The sequence below is a fragment of the Populus trichocarpa genome, chromosome 6, assembly GCF_000002775.5.
Source record: "Populus trichocarpa isolate Nisqually-1 chromosome 6, P.trichocarpa_v4.1, whole genome shotgun sequence".
In the NCBI taxonomy this organism is placed as follows: domain Eukaryota; kingdom Viridiplantae; phylum Streptophyta; class Magnoliopsida; order Malpighiales; family Salicaceae; genus Populus; species Populus trichocarpa.
This window is the reverse complement of record NC_037290.2, coordinates 13,676,509-13,688,669: the sequence shown is the minus strand read 5'-3', so window position 1 is coordinate 13,688,669 and position 12,161 is coordinate 13,676,509. Positions and strand designations below refer to the sequence as shown.

The window sequence follows — 12,161 nt, the reverse complement described above, 5'->3', positions numbered from 1 at the left end:
TAAATCATAAACATGTAGTCTAGGTATAGATGGAATAAATATGGCTCGATGCATGTATATTGCAGAAAGCATTCAAAGATGAGTTAAACACTTTTTCTAAGGAAAATCAATAGCACATACACAAGGCAGAAAAAATGAAAATCAAATACGTGACCTAAAGGCTTGAAAGGTTATAGACAAGATCCAGATTGAGAAAATTTAATCTGACAACACACAAGTATTATTCTTCATTTCTTCTGCAAATTCCAAACTCTCCGCAAATATCTTCAAATTTAGGTTGACCAGGTACTGAAAACAAAGAATTCTGCAAAAGAAAAGGAATAAAACCCTAAACCAAGAGTTCCCACACATTACTACATTTTAATCAATTGTAAATGGCCAAAGGAAACAATATTTTATGAAAAAAGACAACCAATGAATAAAAAATTTCTTGTTTTTTGCACATGCAAGGCCAGGTAGCAGCAACAAATCAATGAATTCTGTAGTAGAGGTTTTTAAAGTGTCTTTATTGGCAGCGAGGAGAGAAAATGAACAATCACAACAAATCAATCCTAAAGTAATAAGGCGGACTGTACTCAAGAAAACAAGGAAAAAAGCACATGTAATGGTAAAAAAAGTTTGTTGCCTCAATGGAATAAGTCAATTCAGCCAGGCCCGATAAGGCTGCTTTAAGTAATGAAGTCCAGCATCAATACACAAACAACACCTATTCAATTAGGATTACATTCCCCATTATAAACTGCTATGTCCCAAAGATGAAACATGTCGAAAATAAATATAAAAGAAGTGTTGCTTGCGAATTTGCATGCTTATGAGGCCATAATCTACCAAATATTACATCGTCAGAAGCAATCCTTGAGTAGCAAAAGTACTAAGTATTTAAGACCAAAACTACAAGTAGATGAAATTAAACCTTAAAAGTTTCCATCAAGCCGCCAATTCCCCATCTTGAAACTGCTGCAACATTTCACAATGAGGAGTCTCCCTTACAAAACCCCACTGCTTCCTCTGCAACTCAAACCTACAATTCTGCACAAGGACAGAGACGTAGTCCTTCTCCACCTTGGCTTCCAGCGCCTCCCTCTCATGGGTACCCGGTAGATAATCCTTCTCAAACTTGGTGCTTTTCACATAAAAATTAACCCCTCTCTGCGTAGTAAACCTGTACTCATAAGGATAGGACCTGGAAAGTGCATAAATAGGCTCAGATGACGGTAGAAAGTTGAAAAGGAAAATAAGAAGAACCGGGAGCAATTGAATCAATGCACGGAAGTTAAAGCCAGATCCATTATGATCCGTTCTAGGGCCACCCATTCCTGCTCCAAAATTAAAACTCCGAAACTGGGTGGTGGCAGGCCTCATTCCACCTCCAAAGAAGAATTGCCTGAATATCTCGTCAGGATCCAAATCATCGTTATAATTATAATATCCATGACGATGATGACTGGAAGAGCGTCTCTCGTAGAGAGGCTCTTCAGTTCCGGTAACATCATACTTGCTCCTGCTCTCTTCATTGCTAAGGCACTGGAACGCTTTCGAAACAGCTTTAAATGCATCCTCAGCTCCAGGAGACTTGTTCTTATCAGGATGGACTTTCAGTGATAGTTTTCGATATGCTTTTCGAACATCTTCTACAGAGCAAGACTTTTCCAATCCCAAAATCTCATAGTAATTCTTCTTCTTCCTGATTTCTCTCACAATCGAAATTTGCTCCTCTGTATATGATGATGATGATGATGATGACCCCCTTTGGCGAACTTTGGATTCGTTTGAGGCCGTGGCTGTTGTGGACCCATTATTAATGTTTGCAGCCGCCGTTTTATTTGGCTCATCCTTTTCCGCCGCAGATAAGAGATCGTCGACGGCGAGAGTAGGATCCAGGCGGCGAGCTTTGGTGATGAATTTTAAAGCACGGCTTCGATCACCGGATTCGAGGGCTTCTTTGCCGATTTCCAAGCATTTCAACGCATCGTCTTTGTTGCTATCCATTTTCTGATGGTTCTTAGCAAGAATAACTAATCCCCTAATACAAATCAAAAGACGAAAATTCAACTTGCAAGCGGATCTGAAGTCGATAAATTAGGGTTTCAAATTTGGGAATTTGTGAGAGAACAAAACACGGTGAGAGAAACCAAAAACTGTCGAATTCTCTTCCTTTATTTATATAAACATCATATATGTTAATTACTTAATTAGAGAAAAATAAAAGTACCCCCCCCCCCCCAAAATAAATTAAATCAATATTATGATAGATATCAAAGTATTTATTATATATTATTTTAACTTTTTAATTAAGGATTTTTATTTAATAAAAAAATATTAAGTTTCAATTATAATTGCTCCTTAAAAAAATTACAATCTAAAAAACTTGAATTGATATTTACATTAAGGGGAAATTACACAAATCCTCTCATGCTATTTTATTTATAAAAAAAAATACACTGGTTAATATAAAACTTAAGTATTAATAAAAAAAAAATATTTTTATATAATATAACCTTAACAATTTAAATGAGTTTATTTAAAATGAGGGGTGATATTAGAATGGATAATTATTTCAAAAAACATATTTTAGGTTCAAATCATAACAATAAAAAATATATTGTTATTTGTGATTAATGTATTAAAAATGTTATTTTTTCATCTCAAAACCATATATGTTTATATTGATAAATTTTAGTTTTATTCAAAAAGCATCATTAATCAGGAAAAATTATAAAGTTAATCTTAAAAAAAATCGGTGAGATCATGATCTAAATGCAAAATATTTATTATCATTTATCTCACTAAATTATTTGGTTTTGTTTTGGACTTATTTTAAGCAAGATTTTTCTTTTTAAGGTTTGTTGGACATGGTGAAGTTAATTTTAGAGGTCAAAAAGGTTGGAAGTAAGATCTCACCTTTTTACAGTTTATTAAAGTTTATTAAGAGTAAAAAAAAAAAGACGATATTTTAAGTTTTAATAAGAGGCATTGCCTTCTAATACTCGCTCCACATGTCTTGAAACCAATTTTCAATGACTTTTCCATGTTGCATTCAAATAAACTTCACATCGTTTCAAATTAATAATAAGACAAAAAAGTGCATTTTATTAAAAAATACAACTTAATCCTAAAACATATGAAGAACAAAATCAAGGTTTTAATTACCTTATTCATAAAGTTTAATAACAAAATTAGATTGACAATGCAATACTTATTCTATCTTTATATTAACTCCTTCGGTCAAATATTTGCGATTTGGTATCACTATTGGTGTCTCTTCCATCATCTTTGCCAATCATTTTCTATGTCGATGATGGATTGGTGATGATATGGTATGTACCATTATTTTTCATAAATGCAACATAGCCCATGCTTACCAATTTTTAGATTTAATACCTAAAATTCTTATAATTTTTAATTAAATGACCCAGAACCCCATTTTGATGTTTATATTTAGTACTTGGATCGTACCACCTTAGGTATGTTGGATTAATAAGATTTGTCAAGACTGGTAATGTGTTATGTATTTAGAAGATGTTGGTAAATAATATTAAGAGGGAAATGTATATTGATCTTAGGTAATGATATTTGAGAATTATCGATGTCACACCACTCGATGACCAAACATGATGCTGAAGGAAACCATTGGGGTTTTTATGGTTAAGATTGACAATTTGAGGGTTATTTTATGATACATTTTCAGCATGAAACCAAGCTTTACTGATGAGTTTTTTACCATTCTAAATTTCAAACTTTGCTCAATCCTTTTTGTTACAATCACCACATTAATAAACTAAAATAAGGAGTTACCAATTAAGTATTCAAAGTATGGATATTTGAAGGTGTTAATGAAAATAGATATAATTTTTTTCTCTAATTGATAAGGGTTAATTCACAAAGTCATTCCACGCCACCTTGAAGCATGTTCTTTGATTAACTCACTGTTTTCTTTCCTTGTGCTTTAAAGGTTAAATCTATTTAAAGCCACTTCCATGTTAAACTTATACTAGAGCATGAATGATTCAATCAGATTTGTCCATTGTCTGATTTTATTTCCATCTAAGCTAATATACCAAAAGAGGACATAACCACTTAAACTTTCATAGAAAAAATAAATGAAAAGTTTATCATCTTTAATCATTTCTACCATCTTGCTACAATAAATACTTAAATGGGTCTTAGGACACTCAATACTTATATACTTGGCGAATTGAGACACCTTAAACTTTCATAGAAAGACTATATCTGGTGTCAAGCATATTTCATATGCCTTTACAAATTCATATACATCCACGGCTTTTATTTCTCATAGACGTTCTTTAATTACTCTTAGACATTCTTCAATTATCAAGAATTTTTTAGCCTCCATCTTTTTTTAGATTTTTCATTTATAATTTCTTTTAAAGAAGGTTCTGGTAAGGGGTTAGTCTCATTTGTTAAGAAGACGGTGGCATTAAAAGAGGATAGGAAGCTCTTAGGAATTACACATCAATTGTCACTCTCGAGAACCTTTGGTTAAGTGGTCCAGGGTGGAATATAAATTTTTACTGAGTAGCTCATATTGGATGTGAATGAAAACCAAGTGGTATATCTAGAGTTCCAGGAACTATGGAGACGTGCTGTGAGAGGCGCACTACTAAAATGTTATCACTGTTAAAAGGCCTTTCGCTAGATGATCTAGTCTGGTAACTCTATTGAAGAAAACTAGTGAGTCTAGCTATCTAATTTCTCATCAATTCCATCTTTTTCTTAGTACTTTGCTAAAAAAAAAAGGTCTTTTCTTCATCTTGCATGACTTTAAGAAGATCAAGCCTTTGAAATGTTATTTATGTTTATTCTTTCTTTTTTACTTATAAAAACTAAAAACAAAACCTTGTATGAACATAAATATTCATCAAAATAAGATAAAAATGACCAGTTGAACATGAAGTAGCCATTGTGATAATACATGAAAACTTTCTAAGGGAAGGTTTTAGTCATTATATGTAAAGGTAGGTTAATTAACTAAATTGGTCTCAAAAGGGTCCCTCATTACTTGATTAACAACCTCTTCTAACATATGAATCATGTGTATGCAAAATAAGGTATGTGTTATGAGTACATGGACATAATCATATCCAATCCAAACACATAAAATACTAAAAATAGTGAAAAAATTACGATGCATAAAACCAAACACATTAAAACAATCATATAAAAAGTGTAAAATCAAACAATAGCAGATATTGATAACTTTAGGTAATTAAATAGGATAAAGACATTTAACGCGTGCATCCAAGCACAAAAATACATATTATTATAAAAATCAAGAAAACAAAGTTTAGACCTAAAATAAATCCTAGTGGAGTCATCATTTTATCGCAGGGGACATTTTAGTAAACTAAAAGTAAAAAGGAAAAAAATAGTTTTATGGTGACTAGAAACCCTAATTAGTCTTCAAATGTTCTAAATAAGAGGCTGATTATGCTATAAAAAATATTAAAATTATCTTAAAATATCCAACTTAAGGTAAGCTACTTTATGTTTGTTTTAAATGATAAAAATATACCTATTGTGCTTACATTCTAAGAGTTTTCCTAAACTGATATATATGATTTTTTTTATCGAAGGTAAAGGACTATTAAGATTTAAGACAATGATTTGGGATTTAAACCTAGTAATATGGCCTAATCATCATTTGTAAAGTACAGATGTTGGACCTAAAAGGATGGTAGATGATAAATCGAGCTTTGGCCCATCTCTTTAAGTTATGCTCTAAAATGGGTTTAAAGGCCCCCAATCGTACTTGTCATCCATAAACAAATGGGCAAATAAAAGGTAGTAAATAGAACTTTAACTACACTTTTGTGTATTATTATTAAAAAAAAAAATCTTAATAATTATGAAGATTAATTGTCATTTATTAAGTTTGCTTATAATTAAAGTGTACATTCAACTTTTAATTATTTATAATTTGAGATTGTTTATGATTTTAATATGTTAACTCCATTATATTTGATTTTTTTACCTATTAATAAAAGGGTTAGTCTAAATGACAGCAGAAAAATGATGAAGACTCTCCATGAGAGTGTTTGATAGCATTAGCAATAATTATATTTTTTTTACATTAAAAAATTGATCTAACTTGTATCATAGTGCATACTAATTATCTAATAAGATCTAAAAACTAGCATCTAAGCATTTTTTTAAGTATTTTACGAGTGATTCTATTTGATATAAAAGAGTTTATGCTAGAAATTAATATATGTATTGAGATATAATAATAATAATAAATAAATAAATTAATTAATAATTGTTATAAAATAAAAAAAATAAATATTGTTGAAATTGAAATAAAACATAACTATCTAGAATGAATTATTAAAAAAAAAAATGTGATTGGAAGAAGAAAAGGAGTTAAAGCTTAGCCAAAATCATGAAATTTATATGTTTACATATATAATATATAAATGAATAGATTAAGGATGATTGGTCCATTTACTATATTATGCATATTCTCTCATATGTTCCTTTAAGAAATTTTCAATTTTATATGCTCTTTTATCATATTTGGAGAAAAATCCTCCTTAGACTATCAATAAAAAAATAATTTTTAAGGAATAAAAACAAAAGAAATTAAAAAACAAAAAAATTCCTAAAACCAATAAAGTATAAAAAAATTATAGAAATATAAAAACTTGATACATCCCAAAAATATTGAAATATATATATATATAAGAAACCAATGAAAAACTAAAAAACTTCATGTCTTAAAAAAGATAGATTTTACATATATAATATTTCTATTATGAGGTTTAATGGCCATGACTTTTCAGGTTTTTTTTTTTAGATTTTACATATTTTCAATTTTCTTTTCTCTTTAAAAATACAAGGAAAAAAAATAAAAAATTGACACAAACACAATGGTAAATATAAGAGTTTTTTCCGTTTAAAATTTATTTTTTTATGCTGTTTAAAGGAATTTTCATTTAAAAATTAGAAAAAAGACATATAAGCTAAATATGAATATACATGAAAGTGTATAAGATTTTAAAAACAAAACATGGAAAAGAACACATATCCATAGAATGATACTCTAAGTTTTAAGAAAAATAGAGTTAAAAAAAGAAAAATTAAAAACTTTCTATTCAAATACAATATTTTTCCATTTAAACTAGTAAACTAGTTTTCCAGTTTTTTAGATTTGTATTGAGTTTGGAAAATCCATTTTAGAGATTCTCAACAATTTTCCAATATAAAATTTCTATTATTTTTCTAATAAAGGAAAAACATAAACAATATAATATTTTTATATATACAAGCATTTCTCAGTAATATAAAAGATAAAAAGTATTTTTTTTATATTTTCATATTTAGTTAGTATCATAAATTTATTTTTTATTATAAATCTAATATAAATATTTTTTTATTTAACAATATATATTTTTCATGATAATTTTTAAGTTGAATGAAATAAAATTAATTTTCTATAATTAAATTATAAAAAATAAAAAATATTAAAATAAATATTATAAATTATGTTTTGATTTTTTATGAGTCGTGATGTAGTTCTTATTTTATGAAAAAAATATTTTTATTTTTAAAAATAAACACATTTTCTAATTTTCCCTTGAATTTGAATAAGAAAAAAATAATAAAGTAAAATAAAATTGAAAAAAAATGAATAACTATATTTTTTATCACTAAACAATTTTTTAAAAATAAAGTAATAATCTAATTTTCTGAAAAACTAGAGTTATAAAATCGAAAATTAAAACTTCATCTTCAAATACAATATTTCTCCACTGAGTTTTCTAAGAATATTTTAGAGATTTATCACAATTTTTCTATATATTTTTCACTATTTTTATAATAAAAAAACTTGAATAATACAATTTTTTTTCTTTTATATAAAAGCAGTTTTTAGCATGAATATAAAATAAAAGATAAAAATTATTATTATTTATTATTTATTATATTTATTTAGTTTCATAAATTTAAATTTTATTATTATGAAGATTTGTTTTGTTAACAATATAAAGTTTTCATAATAATTTTTAATTTGAAAAAAATAAAATTAATATTGTACAATTAGATTATCAAGAATATTAAATGTTAAAATGACTATTATAAATTAAAGTTTTGATTTTTTTACAAAAAAATATTTTAAATTTATATGTATTTCTTATCTTTTTTTTTAATTCGTTTTTTTTTTTTTTTAAATAATACATTTTTTAATTGTTTATTGAAAAAACTAAAAAAATAATAATTTTGTATTACTAAACACATGTAGTAACCATGTGAAGCCGTCGTCAATAATTTTGCCTTGTCTCTCTTACAAAAGAAAAGGAAAAGAAACGTTTCTGACAAAGCGTTGGTCTTTTCTGACTAGTCAGCTTGTCCAGAACATATAAAAACCACAAGTAGGCGACACGCCCTCTAGGTAACAGAAACGTTTCGATTCTTCTTTCTAACCTTCTTTCTCTCTTCCTTTAACAGAAAGAAAGATGCTTGTTTGCTGTTAGATGTAAACTTGAAAGCTCTCTCTCTCTCTCTCTCTCTCTCTCTCTATCTCTCTATAGTCTCTGAATATATATAAGAAAACGGCAAAGAAGAGAGAGGAAAGAGAGATGGGTATGCTGTTAGATGAGATAATAGAGGCCATGCCTGTGTTTGCTAAAGAGTTAGTTGCTGGGGGTGTTGCTGGTGGCTTTGCAAAGACTGTTGTAGCTCCCCTTGAACGTGTCAAGATTTTGTTTCAGGTATTATTGGTTTCTTTCTTCTATGGTGTAGTTCTCAAGATTTTGTTTGGCTAAAAGATGATTTTTCTGTTTTCTTGGTTATACATGATTGACCGAGACTCTATTTCCTTCTTTCTTGATGGGTTTTTCGCTTTTTTTTCATTGAGATATTGGAATTCTTGGACTTGTTTTGACTACTGTTGAACTTGGATTATGATTTATGAGCTCATAAATTAATATATACAGTAGATGGCTCTTGGAATTTGTAGTAACTTAGTGAGTATGGGCCTTTCTTGATTCAAGCTTCTTCCTTTTTTTTTAATTAAAAAAAAAACACTCCTGCTGGTGGTTCCTGAGAGCGATTCATCTTCTTCCACCAGTCTTCCTTTCGTCAGTAGTTTGCTTCATTTTACATATACTACATGTAGAAGCATTTATTAGCCAACTACGTTGGGGAAAAGTTAATGAAATCAAGTGGGCAGGTGTTTTCAGTTCCAATACTCCCTGTTCTCCTCCTATTTATCCAGAAGGACTATTCTGATGGTTTTTTAAAAAATACCGTGCTAAAGTTCGACATCATTAATCCTCAACCTTAAATTATTTTTATATTTTGAAAAAAAAAAAGAAAAAAAAAGCATTATATCTGATTGTATCCCTGGCCCGAGGCATTCCTTAAGTTGGATTGGTGGTGTCCCAATGCAGAGTCATCAGCAATATCAGTCGATATTTTCTTCTCTGTAATACACAGTGGTGTGATGCGATACATGTACTTGTATTCATGTAATGGTAATGGTAATGGATTTAAAATGTAAAACTCTGTTTCAGATGTTCTTATTTCTTTCTTGTTTTTTCACTTCTTTGTTGGTATAACTTGTCCTGAGCAGAATTTCATAATAATTCTTTCTTGTAGCACTTTTGCATAAATAAGAATGTGCTTTTAGAAGACTAGTCAGGTTAGTATATTTGTTCATGAAATTTCTCCAGACGCCACCAATCTTATAATGGTTTATCAGAAAGTCCGACTGTTTTCTGAGCGTTCGTGAAGCTTATGCCTGTCTGGGGTAACATAGGGGCTAGGGCTGCAAATCTAAACCTTTTCTTCCATCTTATTAGGTCATGTTCTTATAGTTCATACCCTTTTTGTGATTATAGTTCTATATACTTCTAGACTTCATGTTGGCTCTAAATACAAGTAATTAATTATGTTGTGTAATATAATCTGTAAATTTTAACCCTGCTTGGATGAAAAGGAGTCGATTTGTGTTGTACTTTCCAGACCAGAAGAGATGAATTCAAGTCTGTTGGGCTGTTTGGATCCTTTAAAAAGATTTCACATACAGAGGGGATTATGGGTTTGTACAGGTAGATCCCCCAGTTATTCATTTTCTGTCATGTGAAGGTTCCCATTTTCTCTTGTTTTTTTAACCATATATTTTGGGTTATTGGCAGAGGAAACGGTGCTAGTGTTGCACGAATTGTACCTTATGCTGCCCTGCATTACATGACTTATGAGCAATATCGTAGATGGATAATCCTCAGTTTTCCTGATATTGGGAGGGGTCCTGTACTTGATCTCGTGGCAGGATCATTCGCTGGAGGAACAGCTGTGCTTCTTACATATCCTCTTGATTTGGTTAGAACAAAATTGGCTTACCAGGTAAATATTTAACCTTTTTTTTTTTTTTTTTTTACAAAAAGTAACTCTTTCTTACACACACACACACATTTATTTAGCTCACCTAACTGAATAGGGGGGCCAGGAGATGTGCCAAACTCTTTATGCAGCAATGCTGAGGCAGGACAGCATCACTGTATTACTGTCCACTGGGTTTGGCGGCTCCTGGTGATCTTGAGCATCTAGTTAGAATGTGTTCATCCTCCCTTCCTCTGAAGCTCAAGATTTATATAAAGTTGAGGATTTAGTTGATTTTCACATTCCCAATTTGATTTTGATAGTGCAGATTGTCAGTTCATCAAAAGCGAATATTAATGGGGTAATTGGTATGGAACTAGTTTATAAAGGAATCCGTGATTGTTTCTCAAAGACTCTTAAGGAATCTGGGCTAAGAGGTCTCTATCGTGGTGTGGGTATGTAGCACTTAGCTTGTGTAAGCTTCTCTTCAAATTTTGTGTTCCCATTCTTGGGAGGCTTTTCCAATTAATAAGTGAACATCATTGTCAGCTCCATCTCTTTATGGAATCTTCCCTTACGCTGGTTTGAAGTTTTACTTCTATGAGGAGATGAAACGACATGTCCCTGAGGAGCACAAGAAAGATATTGTGGTGAAAATGGTATGCGGCTCTGTTGCTGGTTTATTGGGCCAGACCTTCACATACCCTCTTGATGTTGTTAGAAGGCAAATGCAGGTAATTTTGCTTCTAGCGTCAGATGAGGCTTGGTTGCGAGAATAGATAGTGATTAGTGAAAATCATCTTAATAGGTTCAAAGGCTATCGGTGTCGAATAGCGCAGAGTTAAAAGGAACCATGGAAACCCTTATTATGATAATGCAGAAGCAGGGGTGGAAGCAATTATTTTCAGGGCTTAGCATCAACTACTTGAAGGTGGATAAACCCTGCCCCTTGTTATTCTTGTTGCTATAATTCCTGTGCGATTGCTTTTTTCTAACTGCTTTTTTCTGTAAGCCTTTCAGGTTGTCCCTTCCGTGGCGATTGGTTTTACAGTTTATGATATGATGAAAGCGAGCCTTAGAGTCCCATCACGAGATGTGATAGAAGCAGTGACTGACAAAAGAAATAGTCAACCGTCCCTTCATTCTTGATATAAATTCTTAACTCCTTGCACAAATAATCAAATATTTTACATTCAATTATTCCATGCTATAAAATGCCACCCGTAGGTTTCATCCCCTCTTAAGCAAAGGTTGCAAAAGACATTCAAAGATTTGAGCATGTGTATCCACAGAACTGAAGACAGGATCCGCATTCATCATTGTATGTAAAAGAATGTGTAACATTGATTTGATACAGAATTTGTCATCAGCTAAATTATATTTGTAATATGATATGTCTACAAGGAACTGCTTACGGCATTTCAAGGGCTGCAAATGAAATTATGCCAATAGATTGGTGGCTTCATCATCGAAATCTTAAACACAGTTGTAACCAATAATCTTACTATCCCTAACAATAAGCTCCATCCTAACAGTTGGCCTTGACGGGGTGCTAATCAAACCATAAGCAATTACCAAACGTTCGCTGTTGTACAACAAGGTCTCCTCTTCATCAATGTCATGAATCACATATCTAGTATTTGGAACATAACTAGCTTCCTCATCTGCCCATTCAAACCTTTCAACTTCTCATAACGCTCTCTCTCGTAAGGTTTTGGGCACTGATATTCAGCGACCCTACTCTTCTCCGCCAGCATATCACTAGCATTGTACTTCTTTCTTGGGGACAATGGGACTTTATTATCGTTGCCTTCAGAAGGATC

General features: G+C 30.8%; 2 protein-coding genes across 3 annotated transcripts; one reads left to right on the top strand and one right to left on the bottom strand.

The window, feature by feature from the left end:
- LOC7484682 (chaperone protein dnaJ 49) lies at positions 1-2,161 on the bottom strand. The gene is made up of 2 exons (XM_002308271.4): positions 914-2,161; positions 1-304 (listed from the first exon to the last, which is right to left on the bottom strand). The coding sequence occupies exon 1, from the start codon at positions 1,987-1,989 to the stop codon at positions 928-930; it is 1,062 nt and encodes a 353-aa protein (XP_002308307.1). The 5' UTR covers positions 1,990-2,161; the 3' UTR covers positions 1-304; positions 914-927.
- A 6,234-nt stretch (positions 2,162-8,395) lies between these two features.
- Positions 8,396-11,806, top strand: LOC7497630 (mitochondrial carrier protein CoAc2). 2 transcript variants are annotated; one of them, XM_002309198.4, is made up of 7 exons: positions 8,396-8,726; positions 9,982-10,067; positions 10,155-10,362; positions 10,667-10,793; positions 10,888-11,072; positions 11,147-11,269; positions 11,359-11,806. In XM_002309198.4, the coding sequence occupies exons 1-7, from the start codon at positions 8,595-8,597 to the stop codon at positions 11,485-11,487; spliced, it is 990 nt and encodes a 329-aa protein (XP_002309234.1). In that variant the 5' UTR covers positions 8,396-8,594; the 3' UTR covers positions 11,488-11,806. The 2 variants fall into 2 exon arrangements, with proteins under 2 accessions (XP_002309234.1, XP_024458438.1); XM_024602670.2 differs by having other exon boundaries at positions 8,585-8,726; positions 9,956-10,067.
- The last annotated feature ends 355 nt before the right edge of the window (positions 11,807-12,161 follow it).

Excerpts from the sequence above, each read along its gene's own strand:
- LOC7484682 (XM_002308271.4), bottom strand. The coding sequence starts at position 1,989 with ATGGATAGCAACAAAGACGATGCGTTGAAATGCTTGGAAATCGGCAAA.
- LOC7497630 (XM_002309198.4), top strand. The coding sequence starts at position 8,595 with ATGGGTATGCTGTTAGATGAGATAATAGAGGCCATGCCTGTGTTTGCT. Across the intron at positions 10,068-10,154 it reads GGGATTATGGGTTTGTACAG|AGGAAACGGTGCTAGTGTTG; the intron begins GTAGATCCCCCA and ends GGTTATTGGCAG. Across the intron at positions 10,363-10,666 it reads GAACAAAATTGGCTTACCAG|ATTGTCAGTTCATCAAAAGC; the intron begins GTAAATATTTAA and ends TTGATAGTGCAG.